The 19,950-nt window shown below is 46.3% G+C and overlaps 1 protein-coding gene across 1 annotated transcript in view; it reads left to right on the top strand.

Moving 5' to 3' along the window:
- The window catches only part of ncanb (neurocan b), a 163,520-nt gene that overhangs the window by 13,232 nt on the left and 130,338 nt on the right, over nucleotides 1–19,950 (top strand). Inside the window, exons 2-7 of the mRNA XM_064932957.1 lie at nucleotides 4,222–4,445; nucleotides 4,752–4,920; nucleotides 12,174–12,348; nucleotides 14,706–14,833; nucleotides 15,437–15,730; nucleotides 16,438–17,319. Of these exons, the coding sequence (XP_064789029.1) occupies nucleotides 4,222–4,445; nucleotides 4,752–4,920; nucleotides 12,174–12,348; nucleotides 14,706–14,833; nucleotides 15,437–15,730; nucleotides 16,438–17,319 (1,872 nt within the window). The remainder of the gene's footprint in view (nucleotides 1–4,221; nucleotides 4,446–4,751; nucleotides 4,921–12,173; nucleotides 12,349–14,705; nucleotides 14,834–15,436; nucleotides 15,731–16,437; nucleotides 17,320–19,950) is intronic.

Raw genomic sequence — 19,950 nt, 5'->3', positions numbered from 1 at the left:
ACATTCTGTACTCAGAGGACGGTCTCATATGTCACACGGAGAAACTGTACCTACCGGAACATTCTGTCTCAGGAACCGAGAATGCCCCGAATGACACTACTGATATGATCAATTGCCTTCAGTGCCACAGAAATCTCTGGAAATTCCTTATAACCTCGTAGACTTCGTAACATACCGGTAATCAAATCTGTCTCATAGGTGATATGGTTTAAAGCCCCTTCTGCAGCACACAGCCACACAAAGATGCACAGTATAAAACCTGTAGTTCACAAAGTTCTGTTTCCAGCTTGTGTTTGATATTCCCTAGCCCCATTAAACGCCCCTTTTTGAAAAGAGGCGGCCATGTTTTCCCTCACAGGTCACAGCTCTTTAGGCAGGTGGAGCATCACTTGAGTGTGCTGAGAGAAAACAGCCTTTTTAAGCATGAATCACCTTTCATGCCGTCGGAGGCAGTGCCAGCGACACGGTTTTACAAATAGATCCGCTAGGTGAGGGAGTCAAACACAGCACCGTGGGCGTCTCGGAGTGTTCAGCATGTCACACACAGACAGATGGAGAGGAGCCCTCTGTGTGTTGATGTTAAGCTCTTCGCCAAGTGGCAGTCAGCCTCTTAGGAAGCCACGGGTAAAGCATATAAAGCATGTAGCAACGAGCGCTGACAGCTATTCACACGTCTCGTCTGCTATTTGTGTGCTCTGGCGTGCTCAAAGACACAATAAACCATCAGACAGAAAATGATATATTCCCACAAAAGCGTGCGCGTGTCTATGAGTAGCATATGTGTATTCAGTGTGCCATGAATAATGAATGAGAGATGAGATGTTCTCAAGCAGGGGTTGGGGCTGAATGCCAGGCCAAGGGTAACTGTTGGGCTATGAGGGGAGGGTACACACATACGCACACCACTCTTATCCATCTGGCATTGGGCATAATTCAATGTGAATTGAAAATGAGGCAACAGAGGCCAAATTGAATTGCCGTCACAGACTGAACGTAATGAAATTGCTGGCTGATGCCGAGCGAAAACATCAAGCCAGGTTTCAGAAAAGGAAAACGGAAGAAAAATAGATTGTGTCAGAAGAATGAACAGAGGCAAAAATAAAAAGCTTCAGTGGCCAGGAGAGAGAAACGCACAATGGCGTGTCTGTGATGATCTCGGGAAGCATCGCTCTTCCAATCAGCTACTTAATTACTGTGGAGAAAAGCCAGGAGAGACACGTTCCACCAGCGGCGCGACGCCACAACCTGGCTCCGCCGCACTTTACATGAATCTCATCAGATGAAATAGAAACGGGGAGCGAGTCGACACTGCAGGTGTAGAGGAAACGAATAGTAATGAAAATAAATCAATACCCTCATTTCCCCATACTTCCTACCATCAACCACTGCCTTCAGTTCTCTCTCTCTTTCTTTCCTTCCGTCTCTCATTCATAACAGCGTGACACTAGCAGTCTGTGTTTCCCCCCTGCTGCCAGGGCAATCGAGAAAGAAATAAGAGGGTTTTAGTATATGCATTTCTCCCCTGGTTCCACTCAAACGATACAGCCTATCTGACAGATCTCAATGCAATTATTAATTAATGCTCCTATAAGAGAGGTCCCACAGTGAGTGTTTTGCTGATTGAACGTTTTTATAATAAGGAGGGCTTTTAAGTCTGGGGGAGAGTGTGTGTGTGCCCGTATTCCCTGCTGGCCTTCCCATGCACTGGCGGCTGATGTCGTCGATACCTCCACATCCCAACACACTCCCACGTAACCTAATGACTTTGGGCTTGGATTGGTCTCAGGAGGAGCAGGGGAGGGATGAGGAGTAGAGGGGTGGAGGGAGGAGGAGTGGAGGGGTGGAGGGAGGCGGAATGGCGGGGTGGAGGGAGGAGGAGTGGAGGGTTGGAGGGGGGAGGAGTGGAGGGGAGGAGGGGTGGAGGGAGGAGAAGTGGAGGGAGGGGGAGTGGAGGGGTGGAGGAGTAGAGGGGTGGAGGGAGGAGGAGTGGAGGGTGGAGGGAGGAGGAGTGGAGGGAGGAGGAGTGGAGTATGGAGGGAGGAGGAGTGGAGGGGTGGAGGGAGGAGGAGTGGAGGGGTGGAGTGTGGAGGGTGGAGGAGTAGAGGGGCGGAGGGAGGAGGAGTGGAGGGGTAGAGGTTGGAGGGGTGGAGGGAGGAGGAGTGGTGGGTGGAGGGAGGAGGAGTGGAGGGGTGGAGGGAGGAGGAGTGGAGGGGTAGAGGGTGGAGGGGTGGAGTGTGGAGGGGAGGAAGGAGGAGGAGTGGAGGGGTGGAGGGTGGAGGAGTGGAGGGGTGGAGGGAGGAGGAGTGGAGTGGTGGAGGGTGGAGGAGTGGAGGGTGGAGGGAGGAGGAGTGGAGTGGTGGAGGGAGAAGGAGTGGAGGGAGGAGTGGAGGGGTGGAGGGAAGAGGAGTGGAGTGGTGGAGGGAGGAGGAGTGGAAGGAGGAGGAGTGGAGTGGTGGAGGGTGGAGGGAGGAGGAGTGGAGTGGTGGAGGGTGGAGGGAGGAGGAGTGGAGTGAGGAGGAGTGGAGTGGTGGAGGGTGGAGGGAGGAGGAGTGGAGTGGTGGAGAGAGGAGGAGTGGAGGGGTGGAGGGAGGAGGAGTGGAGTGGTGGAGGGAGGAGGAGTGGAGGGAGGAGGAGTGGAGTGGTGGAGGGAGGAGGAGTGGAGGGAGGAGGAGTGGAGGGGTGGAGGGAGGAGTGGAGGGAGGAGGAGTGGAAGGGTGGAGGGAGGAGGAGTGGAGTGGTGATGGAGGGAGGAGGAGTGGAGGGAGGAGGAGTGGAGGGGTGGAGGGAGGAGGAGTGGAGTGGTAGAGGGGTGGAGGGAGGAGGAGTGGAGGGAGGAGGAGTGGAGTGGTGGAGGGGTGGAGGAGTGGAGTAGAGAAAAAAAGACAGTAGCTTCCAATGCTAACCTCATTTATAATAAGGTGAAAGGTATGAACGGATAGAGATACAGTCTATATCTCTATCCTACGGGACTGTAGAGCAGGGGTCTCCAACGTGTAGATTGCAACTAGTTTAGCGCCCAGCTATGTTTAGCTCGCCAATCAATTCTGAATGTACATGCCTTTTTTGACGTGTTCCATCGCAAGCTGTCATAAACGTAAAGCTCCTGGCTATACAATCCAATCAAAGCCACATTGTCATTATCCCACCCTTGGTTAACCACTGTTGACTTAAATAGCCAAATGTAACACAATATCTTCAAAACAATTTCCAGCAATATTGCCCGTTTGTCTTCTTTGTGCCCGCATTTGTTTATCACTTGTATGTAGCTAGTTAGCAATGCTAAGACTTCCCCCCCAAAACCTTCTCAATTATATGTTAACTGCAAAGTAGGCTTACCTAGCAGAATTATATCATGATTATTTGTATCAATTGGGAGGTGATGGTTTTGCAAACTCTGTCATGCCATGTTCTGCAGCAGTAGCCCTAACAGCAGAAACATCTCTAGGCCAACCCAGTCTTCTCTTGCTAGATGTGCAATTAAAGGCGAATTACACAACAACAACAAAAATCTAAATGTGTTAGTTTTTATTCCAGACCCTAAAAATGGTCTTCCGGTGTGATTTAAGTATTGACATGGACTCAGAACATAAATATTAATTGTTTCTCTGTGAATAATTGTAATAATGAGAGTAAAAAACTGAATTCAGAAAAAAATATGATTTTTCGGGCACCCCCTTAGAGTTCTTTATTAACCATTATTTTACCACTTATATTGACAGAAAACACATATCTTGTGCACAAAGGACCTGGGGAGAAGAATGTGCTTATTTGAAGAAGAAAAAAAAAATTGTAATTCGCAACATAGTTCATTTTCTAAAAGTAGCTCTCGTGCTAGAAAAGGTTGGAGACCCCTGCTGGGACCAATAATCAAGGACCAATAATCAATCAGATAGGATAGAGATCATCCTCTTGTGTTATACTTTACAATTGCAGGACTGATTGAACAAGAGCAACATCCCCCAATAGATACACAGGAATTGATCCCCACCTTTCTCCATGCCAAAGAACATATAATGTGATAGTATTGTATATCAGTAATCCCCTTCCAGCCCAGTACACACCTGACCTAGCTGAACCAGGTCTTGACACGTGGATAAAAATTAGCTGTATCATGCCGTAGTAGACCTAGTATCCATTTCTAGTGTTTTTGTCTGACACTGTAGACCTGACTGTGTATCTCTCCTCCTCCTCCTCCTCTTCCTCGTCCTCTCCCCTCCCCAGGCCTGGTGTGGTCAGACCCGGTGGTGAACATGAGGAAGGTGACCCACCAGAGGGTGAGGGAGCAGCTGGCCAACACCGTCCTGCTGCCCTGTGTCTTCACCCTGCGCCCCACCCCTACCCACGAGCCCCCCCGCATCAAGTGGACCAAGGTGTGGGGCCAGAGGGGCGACGATGGTCGGCAGAGGGAACAGTCCATCCTGGTCGCCAAGTACAACGTGGTCAAGGTAAAGATTGACTGAGTGAGAAGAATACAAAATGTTGGTTTTATGTGTATGGGGAGTGTGTTGGCTGTCTATCCAGTACTGTGCAGTACTTAATGTACTGCACAATCCTTTCTTCTTTCTATGAAAATAAGATGAAATACATTTCCTCTCACTGTTTTTCTGCTGCCAACTATAATAATTGGACCAGCAAACATTTAGAGGAATGTCCTTTTTCTTTTTCATTGCCATCTTTGTTGTGTTTCATACTGTATGCTTAATTTTGATCTAACTGTGTGTTCATAACTGTAATGTCTTTTCGTGGTTTAGGTTAAGAAAGCATTCCAGGGGCGTGTCACCCTGCCCGGTTACCAGGACAACCGTTACAACGCCAGCCTGGCGCTCAGCGGTCTGCGCTCCAGTGACTCGGGCATGTACCGCTGTGAGGTGGTGGTGGGCATCAACGACGAACAGGACACCGTGCCCCTGGAGGTTACAGGTAATACTGACCTCTGCTACACTCATTACACCTGAGTCGTGTTCAATAGGCTCCAAACAGGAAGTAAACGTAACAAAACAGGGAGGGACAAGCTGGACTCGTCCAATAAGAAATGCCCATTTACATTGTCCATTGCAAAACGCTTTAAAGTGTTTTGTCCCTAATGAGAACGACCCTGACTGTAGCTCTAACTGGCATTGCTAATGGAATTATTATATAATTATATAATGTTTACTGTGTGGGAATGTCTGGTCTGGGGAACGTGACAACCTGTGCCAACTGGACCGAGTAATAGATCGTTGACCCTGTCGCTTAGGTCTGTTTCATGCCATGAAAGCAAATAGATCTAATGAGAAAATGAAGTGTTGTTATCTGATGTTACGTTGAGGTCTCTGGGCTGTAGTTTATGTTGAACCCACCCACTTCTTCACTGTGAGGTCCTGGGGATATTATATGCCATATCAGCTAATAGTATCATAGTAATTACCAAATGAACATTTTTCAGATTTTTCCAGGTCACTTGCTGTTTTTAATAAATGCCTATTAAAGTAATGACTTAAGGGAAGTGGCACTCTGCTCTCTGCATTGGCTTTGCAGTGCTGCTCTGTATTCACCTAGATCTACACAATGCTGCCAGCAGTCAGCTGATCTTCAGCTCCACATTACACCCAGTAGCCTCATTCACTCACCCACATACTGTACACTAGTTCCATGGGCTCCCAGTGCGAATTGCACAGATATAGCGCTACGCTATTATTACACGATATAACCACTGTGTGTGTGTGTGTTCCTGTGTGTGTGGGAATGTTTACATGCGTGTGTGTGTGTGTGTGTGTGTGTGTGTGTGTGTGTGTGTGTGTGTGTGTGTGTGTGTGTGTGTGTGTGTGTGTGTGTGTGTGTGACAGTGGCTCTCTCTCAATGATTATGACATCAAGCAGTGTGTTTTTTCCCCATCGACTCCTCCTCTCTCTCTCTATTCTGTCCATGATAGCACTTCATTGCTCCTGTAGATACCCCTGGCTCGGTGCTCAGGAAACCCTGTCCCCACTCCCAGCCAATCGATTAGCATGCCATAAAACCCCCTTCAGAAAGAGAAACCCATTACCGGTTGATCCGTCTAAGGGCGCACCAAACATTCTCCCGGGCTTAGTGTTAATTACAAGTCACGCTACATTGCAGAGCCCCCAATACTAACTCCTGCAAGTATTTAATATACACAGAGTATACAAAACATTAAGGACACCTTCTCTTTCCATGACATAGAGTGACCAGGTGAATCCAGGTGAAAGCTGTGATCCCTTATTGATGACACTTGTTAAATCCACTTCAATCACTGTAGATGAAAGGGAGGAGACAGGTTAAAGAAGGATTTTTAAACCTTGAGGCAACTGAGCCGTGTGTATCTGTGCCATACAGAAGGTGAATGGACAAGACAAAAGATTTAAGTGAACGGGGTATGGTAGTAGGTGCCAGGCACACCGGTTTGTGTCGAGAACTGCAACGCTGCTGGGTTTTTCATGCTCAACAGTTTCCCGTGTGTATCAAGAATGGGCCATCACCAAAAGGACATCAAGCCAACTTGACACCACTGTGGAAAGCGTTGGAGTCAACATCCCTGTGGAACGCTTTCGACTCATTGTAGAGTCCATGCCCAACGAATTGAGGCTGTTCTGAGGGCAAAGGGGGGAAAGGGTGCAACTCAATGTTAGTGTCACGCTGGTATAAAGGATTTTGGAGACAGGCGCAGGAATACACAATAGTTTAAAAAAATAAAAACACATATACAAAAACACTGGGCTGTACCCAAACAAAAGAGCGAGGGTAAACCTTGTTGAACGACATGGGACGATGCCCGTAATACACAATATATAAAGCACGCAGCATAGCAGCTGCACCAATGCATAGGTACTCACACCACCAACGGACATGGGAACAATAATCGACAGGACAATGGTGAACGAAGGGCACACTTATACAATTACTAATCAATGGGAATAGGGGCCAGGTGTGCGTAATGAAAGTTCCGGGGGGATACGTGACGATTAGGAAGGTGTCCTTAATGTTTTGTACACTCAGTGTAATAATTAGCAAGGTATTGATACTGCCCGGCCATATCAATATCATATTAATTCTGGACAGGCGGGATTGGCTTGTTTGTGTGTGTTCTAAACCCTGGTTAGGTTCTCTCTCTGTCCATTCGGCCCATATTGCATGATCAATTGTCTGTCTCTCCAATTAGAGCCCAGACATTGATCCTCGCTGTCAGCCACAGTATGTCAGGTCGGCTTAAGTGGTGATCCACAAATAGACATATCTACACACAGGTGATAATCTCTGCATTGTAGGTCTATTAGCCTGGTTGGTAGGAGCGTTGGGCCAGTAGCCCCCCGCACCTCTATGATTCAGAGGGGTTGAGTTAAATGCAGAAGACACATTTCAGTTGAATGCATTCAGTTGTACAACTGACTAGGCATCCCCCTTTCAGATTGTCCGCACAGGCAGGACTGTATTAGTGTTGTATACTGTGTTGCAACAAGGGCATCACTCAATTATCTACAGCTTTCTCAGTATCTCTGCTCTCCTGTTATGTTCAGAGACTGGAGCAGAATGGTGTGCTCAGAGCATGTGCAGACCAGCTGGCTGGAGTGTTTATGGACTTATTCAATCTCTTCCTATCCCAGGCTATTGTCCCCACTTGCTTTAAGATGTCCACAATTGTTCCTGTACCCAAGAAAGTACAGGGAGGAGGTGAGAGCCCGAGTGGAGTAGTGCCAGGAAAATAACCTTACCCAATGTCAACAAAATGGATGGAGCTGATGGTGGACTTCAGGAAACAGCAGAGAGAGCACGCCCCATCCACATCGACAGGGCAGCAGTGGAGGGGGTGAAAAGTTTCAAGTTCCTCGACGTGCACATGACTGACAACCTGAAATGGTCCATCCACACAGACAGGGTGGTGAAGAAGGCACAACAGCAACATCGTCTCTTCAACCTCAGGAGGATAAAACATGTTGGCTTGGCCCCTAAGACCCTCGCAAACTTCTACAGACGCACCATTGAGAGCATCCTGTCGGCTGTATCAACACCTGGTTGGGCAATTGCACCGTACGCAACTGCAGGGCCAACGCATCATCGGAGGCACATTGCCTGCACTCCAGGCCAAAAAGATCATCAAGGACCTCAGCGACCCGAGCAACGGCCTGTTCACCCAGCTACCATCTGGAGGGAGAAGACAGTACAGGTGCGTCAAAGATGGAAAACAGCTTCTAACTCTAGGCCATCAGATTGTTAAATAGTCACCCTCTGAATGGCACACATACACAATCCATGTCTCAATTGTCTTGTCTTAAAAATCCTTCTTTAACCTGTCTCCTCCCCTTCATCTACACTGACTGAAGTGACATCAATAAGGGATCATAGCTTTCACCTGAATTCACCTTGTCAGTCTATGTTCTCAATGTTGTGTATACTCAAATTATTTGAGTCAACTGGAGGTGTATCTGTGGATGTATTTCAAGGCCTACCTTAAAACTCAGTGCCCTTTTGCTTGACATCATGGGAAAATCAAAAGAAATCAGCCCCCTAAATTTTTTTGAAGACCTCCACAAGTCTGGTTTATCCTTGGGAGCAATTTCCAAATGCCTGAAAGTACCACATTCATCTGTACAAACAATAGTATGCAAGTATAAACACCATGGGACCACGGAGCTGTCATACCGCTCAGGAAGGAGACGCGTTCCGTCTCCTAGAGATGAGCGTACTTTGGTGCAAAAATCAACACCTTGTGAAGATGCTGGATGAAACAGGTACAAAAGTATCTACAGTGCCTTGCGAAAGTATTCGGCTACCTTGAACTTTGCGACCTTTTGCCACATTTCAGGCTTCAAACATAAAGATATAAAACTGTATTTTTTTGTGAAGAATCAACAACAAGTGGGACACAATCATGAAGTGGAACGACATTTATTGGATATTTCAAACTTTTTTAACAAATCAAAAACTGAAAAATTGGGTGTGCAAAATGATTCAGCCCCTTTACTTTCAGTGCAGCAAACTCTCTCCAGAAGTTCAGTGAGGATCTCTGAATGATCCAATGTTGACCTAAATGACTAATGATGATAAATACAATCCACCTGTGTGTAATCAAGTCTCCGTATAAATGCACCTGCACTGTGATAGTCTCAGAGGTCCGTTAAAAGCGCAGAGAGCATCATGAAGAACAAGGAACACACCAGGCAGGTCCGAGATACTGTTGTGAAGAAGTTTAAAGCCGGATTTGGATACAAAAAGATTTCCCAAGCTTTAAACATCCCAAGGAGCACTGTGCAAGCGATAATATTGAAATGGTAGGAGTATCAGACCACTGCAAATCTACCAAGACCTGGCCGTCCCTCTAAACTTTCAGCTCATACAAGGAGAAGACTGATCAGAGATGCAGCCAAGAGGCCCATGATCACTCTGGATGAACTGCAGAGATCTACAGCTAAGGTGGGAGACGCTGTCCATAGGACAACAATCATTCATAATCAATCAGTCATATATTGCACAAATCTGGCCTTTATGGAAGTGGCAAGAAGAAAGCCATTTCTTAAAGATATCCATAAAAAGTGTAGTTTAAAGTTTGCCACAAGCCACCTGGGAGACACACCAAACATGTGGAAGAAGGTGCTCTGGTCAGATGAAACCAAAATTGAACTTTTTGGCAACAATGCAAAACGTTATGTTTGGCGTAAAAGCAACACAGCTCATCACTCTGAACACACCATAACCACTGTCAAACATGGTGGTGGCAGCATCATGGTTTGGGCCTGCTTTTCTTCAGCAGGGACAGGGAAGATGGTTAAAATTGATGGGAAGATGGATGGAGCCAAATACAGGACCATTCTGGAAGAAAACATGATGGAGTCTGCAAAAGACCTGAGACTGGGACGGAGATTTGTCTTCCAACAAGACAATGATCCAAAACATAAAGCAAAATCTACAATGGAATGGTTCAAAAATAAACATATCCAGGTGTTAGAATGGCCAAGTCAAAGTCCAGACCTGAATCCAATCGAGAATCTGTGGAAAGAACTGGAAACTGCTGTTCACAAATGCTCTCCATCCAACCTCACTGAGCTCGAGCTGTTTTGCAAGGAGGAATTGGAAAAACTTTCAGTCTCTCGATGTGCAAAACTGATAGAGACATACTCCAAGCGACTTACAGCTGTAATCGCAGCAAAAGGTGGTGCTACAAAGTATTAACTTAAGGGGGCTGAATAATTTTGCACGCCCAATTTTTCAGTTTTGGATTTGTTAAAAAAGTTTGAAATATCCAATAAATGTCGTTCCACTTCATGATTGTGTCCCACTTGTTGTTGATTCTTCACAAAAAAATACAGTTTTATATCTTTATGTTTGAAGCCTGAAATGTGGCAAAAGGTTACAAAGTTCAAGGGGGCCGAATACTTTCGCAAGGCACTGTATATCCACAGTAAAACAAATCCTATATCGACATCACCATCGCCGCTCAGCAAGGAAAAGCCACTGCTCCAAAACCGCCATAAAAGATCCAGACTACGGTTTGCAACTGCACATGGGGACAAAGATCGTACATTTTGGAGAAATGTCCTCTGGTCTTATGAAACAAAAATTAATAATGGAGTGTATGTAAACTTCTGGCCCACTGGGAATGTGATGAAAGAAATAAAAGCTGAACTAAATCATTCTCTCTACTATTATTCTGACATGACACATTCTTAAAATAAAGTGGTGATCTTAACCGACCTAAGACAGGGAATGTTTACTTGGATTAAATGTCAGGAATTGTGAGTTTAACTGAGTTTAAATGTATTTGGCTAAGGTGTATGTACATTTCCAACTTCAACTGTATGTGTTTATACATTCCGGACTCTGGCATTGCTCATTCTGCTATTTTTTTATTTATGTGTATTGTTTTTTATTGCTAGGTTTTACTGCACTGTTGGAGCTAGAAACATTTTGCTGCACCTGCGATAACATTTGCAAAATATGCATACACGACAGTGGCGGTCAGTGCCGCTTAAGAGGAGGGAGGATGATAGTGTAGTTTTATCTAAAATGTATAACTTTTTAAATGTTTGGATGGATGGTCCTCCCCTTCCTCCTCTCAGGAGCCTCCAATGGTACGTGACCAACAACATTTGATTTGCATGTCTTATGGCTTGGTGGAAATAGAGAGTGTGTGGTAGTTGTGGGAAATGTGACCCTTCTGTTAAATGGGACGGGGTCCCCCCCCCCCCCCCCCCCCCATGGTGCTCATCAGAAACCTATTTGTCTCCCAAACGTCAAAATGGAAGCAGATAGCATCTCTGTGTTTGGCCTGGCCCCTAGCCTCAGAGGGAAGGAGCCCTAAACAGAGACCCTGGGAGAAGAGAAATGAAAAGCCAGGGAGTGTACAGTACAGCATTATATGGAAACAGGATGGAGGGCTGTAGCTGTGTGGGTGTGTGTGAGTGTGTGCTTTAACGCGTATAAGTGTGGGTGTGTCTGTCATACCACAGGGATACCGGCCCATTTCTGAGGCTAGCCTGCAGCATGATTGCTCAAATTGGCCCCGCGCCCCGAGGAGTTTCTGTCATTATGCTACACAAAGCATCAGAAGATAAAGGAACCCATGTTTGGAGCTGTATCCCAGCCTCCCTGTCTACAGGCTTTCATGTAGTGGGCTCCGCTGGGTTTTGATGTGTGAATTTCAGGCCGAGGTGGCCCCACATGCGGGGGAGGTTAGTGATGCTAGGTTGGTGGGGAAATATGAGATGGACACTTCAAAAGCAATTCCCTTCCCATTTCTCTGCGCAGTGGAGAGGAATCCTGGCCATTTGCAGGTCAGGGAATGAGCGCATGGGACTCATCTCTCATTCCTATGTTTCCTCTTTCTCGCTTCTCATTCTCTATCTCTCTTTTACTATCTCTCTCAAATCACTGTTTCTTTTTTGGATATGATAAGAAGATATGGTATTGCTGTGGACTGTGAGCTAAAGCAGTAAAGCAAACATGGTTGCTGTTTGTCATCCACTGTATCCAAGGACAAGATCTCTCCCCTAAAGATAAGCCAGTCTGATGCAAATTAACTTTGAGCTGTTTTTCAACTTCCTGTGCAGATACAGATATTTTGAAGTACATGGTAATGCAGGTTTCGAGCCGTGTGTCTGTGCGCGTACAAGCGTGTGTCCATGTCTCCATATTATCCCGGCGTTGCCCTACGTGTTTTCACCTCTGCATCATCTCCTCAGGTGTGTTGTTCCACTACCGTGCCCCCCACGACCGCTACGCCCTGTCCTTCCCCGACGCCCAGCGGGTGTGTCTGGAGAACTCGGGTGTCATCGCCACGCCTGCTCAGCTCCAGGCCACCTTTGCCGATGGGTATGACAACTGTGATGCCGGCTGGCTCTCTGACCAGAGCGTGAGGTAAGGGCAAAAACGATCGGGCATGAAGCTTGACACAGCAAAACACACCACAGCATGGCCACTATCCTTATAGACATGGCACGTGCACAGATAGGGCTCGACCTGTGCAGAGCACATACACTTTTTATGTCCTAACAGTCTCCAAAGTGCTTAATTGGGTGGTGATATAATTTCCAGCCCCCAAAAATATATAAATGGTTTGTCATAGTTCGGAACAGAGATTGTGTGCGCCCGTTATCCAAACATGGATTGAGAGATGTGGTCACTGGTCGAGTGTGTGTAGCTAGCTACCTAGTGTAATGAAACAGACAGGGAGCAGGTCTCGAACCCTCAACCTTCTAGCCCGAAGTCCAGTGCACTTCCAAACGTGCCCCAACAGCATGCTCAAGTGGCAGAGTCGATATCCGCGCTTATAAACCCAGGGTTGTTATATTAGATTAAACGTCAAAAGAAATGCCACAACAGCATTTAGCGTAGCACCCCGTATTATTGGCACATTCAACAGCTTTTAAGAAATATATTACCTTCAACCGTGTTATCTTGTGATCAAGCCATCAATGTTTTGGGATTATTGGTGTCTTAAAAATATTAGCGAACAGGTTAGTAATTGGCATGTTGGACATATCAGTGGAAATATTAATACTATCAGGGGTTTAGCAACAAAAAAAATCTGTCGCGTATTATCTGCATACGGTTCCCATTATGGTTCCAATTTTGTTCATTTACAAGATATATCCGTATCATTTTTTGCAAAAAAAAGGAGACCCCCAACCTCGTATCCGAAGTGCTTACTAGGGGAAAGGGGGATACCTAGTCAGGTGTACAACTGAATGCATACAACTGAAATGTGTCTTCCGCATTTAACCCTCTGAACCAGAGAGGTGCGGGGGGATGCCTTAATCAACGGCGTACAGGGAACAGTGGGTTAACTGCCTTGCTCAGGGGCAGAAGGACATATTTTTACCTTGTCATCTCGGGGATTCAATCCAGCAACCGTTCAGTTACTAGCCCAACGCTCTAACCACCAGGCTAGATAGTTGACTAACATTAGTTGGCTAGCCTTCTGGTTAAAACATATATACTTGCCTGAAATCCGTTAGCTATATTTCAGTGGTAAAAAGTTGTATATTAAATGATGTGTGGTCTGTCGCGCAGTCGAATTTAATCGGTGGTCAGGTATCTACAAGGGTGTCTTTAGTCGCAAAATTTAACGTTATTTTCCAGTCCATTTAAATGTTGAGCTCGAGAGGATTTAATCCTTTAACTGCGAGAGAGTGTCCGATGTTGGGAGAAGATTTGCTAGCGTTGTATAAATTGTTTACTTATGATACTTATCTGCTGCAACAATGCAAAGCAATATCTCTGACGAGTAAGTGTCAGAGGTAATACATCTTTATGAAGAGTGGCAAAGTATATGTTTACTTCAGACTAACAAAAAATTACAAGGCTTTGATAGGCAACTCGCTTTCGTAAAATTACTCTGTGGCCCAAATAAGGAACCAAGGAATGAAATTACTTTCAGAGAGTAAGGTATGCAAAGTTTTTTGACCCCAGTGGTCCCCTCATGAACTTCCGAATCTCTCATATCAAAGGATGTAATTGCTTGTTTACATTTCAGAGGCTAGCTCTGTCATTCCTCATTACACTCCGCCATTTTAGCCACAACTACCTTTCATATTGATGTTTGTGTTTCAGCTTGCCGCCTCCCATTATGTCTGTTGATGACGGATAGTCAGTGTGTGTGTGTGTGCGCGCACGTGCGCGTGTGTAGGACAGTTAACGTCCGTGTGGATATTTTGACACATCTCTATCTCAAACGTCTTCCCAATAATTGCACTGGAGAAGCAGCTTGCATATTTCTCCTCGACAGCTTTCCCAGAGAGCTGCATCCTGTCCTCTCCTCTCCTCCCCACCTGGGACACATATAATTGGTCCATCTCCAGAGCTACTTGGCTACACATCAATGAGGAGGCAAACGTGCAATTAATAATGTAAAAATAGAGACATCAGCTACCAGGATGGAAGGCTGAGATAAGAGATTTAGCCATAACATTGTCTGACGAAAACTGTTGCAAACCGAGCACATGCATGATTGTAGCTACTGAGTGTGTAATAAGCCTTCCTTCCATCCTTCCTTCCTGTTGTCCTCCATAAGCCCCTGTATGCCTGTATACATAATCTCTTAATCAGCATTTAGCCTGTACCCTCATTGCTGTTTGAATCAATGTACTTCAGAGTAATTGCACAGTCGGAGCCCGGATATAGATTGCTTTTCGCCCCCCAGCCGAGAGGTTTCTGGAGAAATTCCTGATTTTCTTTGGCTCCCCTCCTTCCTCTACCCCTGCCTCTCTCCTCAGGTACCCTATCCAGTCTCCCAGGCCTGGTTGCTATGGCGACAGGCAGAACTCACCTGGAGTGCGCAACTACGGCAATCGGGCCCCTGACGAGCTGTTTGATGTCTACTGCTTTTCCAAGCAACTGCAAGGTAGGAGGGAGGCGTCAATTAGATTTTAGTCATGCAAGGCCCTGCAAATCTCCAGACGCCCCAGGAGCTACGATGATGGAACCGCCTGACTCATTTTGAGCTGTAGCTGGGTGGTGAGTTATACTGCCGTGGCCAGGATCAGAGGAAACTTCTACAGAAGGATTGAGTCCTATTCACAGCAGGTGCCTTTAAAATAGCACTTGGGAACCTGGGTAATTTGTTACTGTGCCGTGCCAAACCGTTGAGTTAATAGTGATACTGTAGCAGGAAGTAGGTCATTTTCAGAGAGTGTCATTATTGACACCTTGCATATGACTGGGCTATCTAGCTGGACAGGATGGGTGTCCAGTGGTTCTGAGTATTCTATGGTTCTTACACTGGGTCGTTGGTTTATTGACCTCTTCAATCTTGTCTATAATCACTTCTCATATTACATTCCACACCACTCTATTCATCTCATAATTTATTGTAATTATATCACCCCTTCTTCTTCATATGGTACTCCCATCCTCCCCCGTTGCTCCTGTACCTCCCAAACCTCTCTCTTTCCCCCACACTACCTCATTTTACCTCCGTTTCTCCATCTCCACCCTCCTCTCCCAGGTGAGGTGTTCCACTTGTCTGTACCAGAGAAGCTGAGCCTGGCCACAGCCTCTACCCACTGCCATGCTCTAAATGCTCAGCTGGCCACGGCAGGGCAGCTCTACCTAGCTTGGCAGGCTGGCCTGGACCAGTGTGACCCAGGCTGGCTGGCTGATGGCAGCGTGCGCTACCCCATAAACCTTCCCCGGCGCAACTGTGGCGGGGATGATCCGGGGGTGCGCACTGTCTACCACAACCCCAACCGCACCGGTTTCCCAGTAACCACCACCCGCTTCGACGCCTACTGCTACCGAGGTAATGGCAGGGTCGCCATCACCATGGCAACCGGCCTGTTTAATTCCCGTTAATTAGTGCGTGTTGTTTGTCTCATGCATGAATTAATACAGAGGGGATTCAGTGACATTTTGGTCCCTTCTGGGATCTGAAATCTTCTACTGTAGCAACCAGCCAGTGTCTGGTATCAGCATCTGCAAGCTTTCAATACAGACTTAGAGACCCAGCAGAGTTCTGTACACTGGCTGTAGCCTCAATGTCCTTGCAGTGTCATTCTAGAGTGTTTATAATGTTACTGGACCACTGGTGATTTGTCTAACTTAGTTTCAAGTTCACTTTGGAACGATTGTACAGTCCTGTGTGCTGTGTGCTTGGATTTGATTGTGTTTGTGCAGTGTGTGGTCTGCATTACCTCCTCGGCGTGTCATGGAGGATGATTGACAGGGACTAAATTGATTACAGACGTAATGAAGTCGCTCTGGATAAGAGCGTCTGCTAAATGACTTAAATGTAAATGTAAAAGAAAGTAACCCAAAGAGAGAGGAAGAACATGTCTATATGTATTATTTATACTTTATTATTGAAACAAAACTAAAAACAGAGGTCATCAACATATAAGAATATGGACGATTCACAGCTTATTGCAAAGATTATTATTTAAAGCCCATGCCTTATTGCCAGGAAAGCAAATAAGAATGCTAATATATATATTTTTTATATAATTCCAGAACGTGATGCAGGAGTCCAAGCAGCCCAGCCAGGGTTCCTCCAATACAGAGAGCCAGAGAACAACTCATCAGACACTGAGTCCCAGCGCTCTGACCCCTTCCCCAAACCCTCCACCTGGACTGGCATTGTGGATCTGGACAAGGAGGGAATCAGCTCCATCGCTAGAGGCAACGAGTCCTCTGAGATCTCAGAGGAGCACGTGGTAATCCACCTCCAGCCAGGGGAGGGTACCCAGCGCTGGGGAGAGGAGAACCAGGAGACCCAGGACCGATCCAAAACTGGAGCCCCTCAGGACACCTCCTCCAGCCCTAAGACCAAGACCAGTACCCTGAGTCTGTCTGCCCTGGAGAGTCTAGAGACCCACGGAGGTTCTGCCCAGGAGGAGGTGGAGGGTGAGGGGGAATTGGAGGGGCGTTTCGGGTCGTCCGACTCCCCTCTTTCCTCCCAGACCTCTCCAACGCTCCAGGCTCAGACTGCCAATAGCGTTCTCCACAGCTTCGTCAACAACCTGATGAAGCCCTTCAAGTATTGGACAGGCTCTGTGGAGACCGACACGGAGGCCCGTCCCCCAGCCACACCTGCCTCACTGCCCGAGGGGACATTAGCTGTGGCAGACCAGGAACCCCCAGGGTCGGCTAAGGTCAACCCCACCGAAGGGAGGCCCGATCTTGGCAGCAAAGGAAGCACTGACAACGGCGTCTTGGAGCATCGGAGCGGAGGCTCCTCGCTCAAGACATCCACCGGTGGGCTCACCAGGTCAGAGGAGGGTCTGACTGAGCAGGAGAAAGAGGTGGTCCCATTTGGCCCTGTGATCCTGTACACACAGCCAGGGAGGGATCCAAGCACATCCCTAACCAACCCTTCAGCCTCCTCCTCTAATGGTAAGAGCCACCTGCAATCCATCCATCAGAGAGGCTGTGTGGGTTGTCTGAGTACACCCTGTCTCTTTATAATGTAGTTCATTACATTTTCTCTCTAAAAGTCATTTTCTTTTTTCGTTCCTATTTCCGAGGCATATTGCCGGCCTCAGTATTTTCTTCCAAATCGATGGCTTGTGTGAAATTGAAAATGCACTGTTTACGAAGGCAGTACATTGAAAATATGGTTTCTATGGATGCCAGCTATGGTGAGGTTTGTTTCATACTGTTAGACACTGTCTCAGGACAATATTTATGGGAGAAACATTCAGCCACTTTGTGGAGGACAATGGAAGTAGAATAGGAAAATTATTCCAAAATTATATTCTGCATTTCAGATTGTTGCTCCTAGACACCGTCTCTGTGTCACAGATGTTAGAATTTCCAGAATATCAAAGCATTACTTCCATTTCCTTCTTTGTTTTTCCCAGGGAGAAATTACATTGAATTTATATGCACTTTGAGTGTATTTTAGCACTTGTTCAGAGCCATCCTTCACTAAGCCTGCTTCCAGCAGAGGTGACAAATGCAGTGTAAAGAGGAAAATTAGAGCAGAGAGCGAATCAGGCCAAAGCAATAGCTGATGTGAATAGATAAAAATAAGGTCTATCTGGAATCAGGTCGCCATGCTGAGCTTGTGTGTGCGCGCGTGTGTGTGTGTTTGTGTGCGTGCGGATCTGTCTCTCTGTGTACATGTCTATGTCCATGTGTAGGTGTACGTGTGTGTGTGTTCATGTCTACTTCTGTCTGTTGGCTCAGTGACCAAAACCCCAGTTAATTCTCCATAGAGCTGAGCTTGGTGTGTGGGTCGTAAAGGTCACCATATTGGGATATTCCCCACTTGAGAGCCCTGCGACTTCAAACCACAATCAATAGCTGTGATTCCTCTGCTGTGCAAAGGCAACCAAGCAATGTTTAATCATACGGGCCACCACTTACACAATACAGTCACCAGGGCTAAGAATAGAGAGAATGAGTTTGTCGCGCACAGAGGTGTTTAAGTTGGTTCAATAAAGGTAGGGCCCCTTCTATGGCCAGGACTCCTTGAAACCAAAAAGCTAACCCCAAGGTGTTAATGTTTTATGCTGGATGAAAATATAGCTTTCGTCTGCATACATTATTCACAGCCTCTTTCCAATTAATGCAGGGCTGGCTAGGTGCTCATTGCCGCACTCTTTGCCATCTACGTCTCCCCCATTTACGACGGCCCTGGGTTAACGCAGGCGGTCATTATCAATGGTGTTGATGAGCGGAGGGACACCGTGAAGGACAAAAAGAAGAAGAGAAGAAGAGGAGGCATCAGGAAGTGGCTTTTGAAGTTTTTTAGGAAGCTGTTTCAATTGATACATCCTCTTAAAGTGTCATCGCTCGCTTGATATTAACTACTTTATTGAGCACTGCGGGCTGTTACTTGCATCTCTGAAATCTTCATTATCGATACTGCCATTTTGATTAGGGTGGAGAATTGTGAAGAGGCACAGTCTCAAGTAAAGTGTCAGGAAAGACATTGCATGTGAATCTTGACACTTGAACCTCAATCCCTAATTTCCCACATAGCTTTAGCAAAGCATCGTGGGAATAAATCATTTCGGTATAACATCACATTCCAGACAGATGAGTGTGACATGATTCACACGCCACATAATAACTTTTCCCTGTCATCTTTACTAGACGCCATATCTTACTGCATGTGTGCTAGCGCGTGCGTGTTAGCGTATGTGGTAGTATTACGGATGTCACGCTTCTTGCTTAGCAAGTACAGCTTCCTCCTGATTCGTCTCAAAAAGAGGATTGAACCCAGGACCTCTGCTTTGCTAGCACACGTGACCACCCTCCCAAAGCGTGTTACCAGTCACGCCATGTGAAAAGCTAACACAAGTGTGGACTCTTCAGGCTGAGGAGTAGATTTCACACATCCCCATGTGCTACACTATCATGTGTGGGTGTGTGCTTGTGTGTGTGTGTGTGTGTGTGTGTGTGTGAGTCCGCGTCCATGTGTGTGAGTCTGTGTGTGTTAATTAGATGCCGAATCTTACAACAATAGTGCTGAGACTGCATTAATATAATGTGTCCCGGAGAAGGCTTCAACCCTTCTCCCATTATGCTTTGTGACCTGAGGGTTCGACTCCAGCTTGTTTACCCCAGAAAGAGACGGATAAACAGCTGATATACAGCACCGCTGTCACTGAAAACCCACAATGGAGCACATAATTGACTTGCCTCGATTTAGCCGTTTGTAGGCAATTTATCACAGTATGATGATGTTTGTTTTGTGTTGACTTATTGTAAGCTTAAACTCACGGCAAACGACAGCAGTGAAATATGACAGTCATAATACGGGGCCTAGCATGAAATTATCGTAACGCATTCTGTGTATAATATGCTCTTTTTATTTAATATATAAGCCATTAGAATAGATCATCTGACTTGATTAATTAATTGAATCACTCATTATCTTATCAGTATGTGAAGGCAAAGTGGTTAAGTAGCTATTATTCCAATAATTAATTAGATAATAACACAGTCTACATCTCTTATGTAAATGAATCCGCACTCGTATAGCATATAGGCGAAGGCAACATGCAGACCTCTGAA

The sequence above is a fragment of the Oncorhynchus masou genome, chromosome 24, assembly GCF_036934945.1.
Source record: "Oncorhynchus masou masou isolate Uvic2021 chromosome 24, UVic_Omas_1.1, whole genome shotgun sequence".
In the NCBI taxonomy this organism is placed as follows: domain Eukaryota; kingdom Metazoa; phylum Chordata; class Actinopteri; order Salmoniformes; family Salmonidae; genus Oncorhynchus; species Oncorhynchus masou.
Note: the sequence above shows the minus strand (reverse complement) of the source record. Positions and strands in the feature narration are given on the sequence as shown.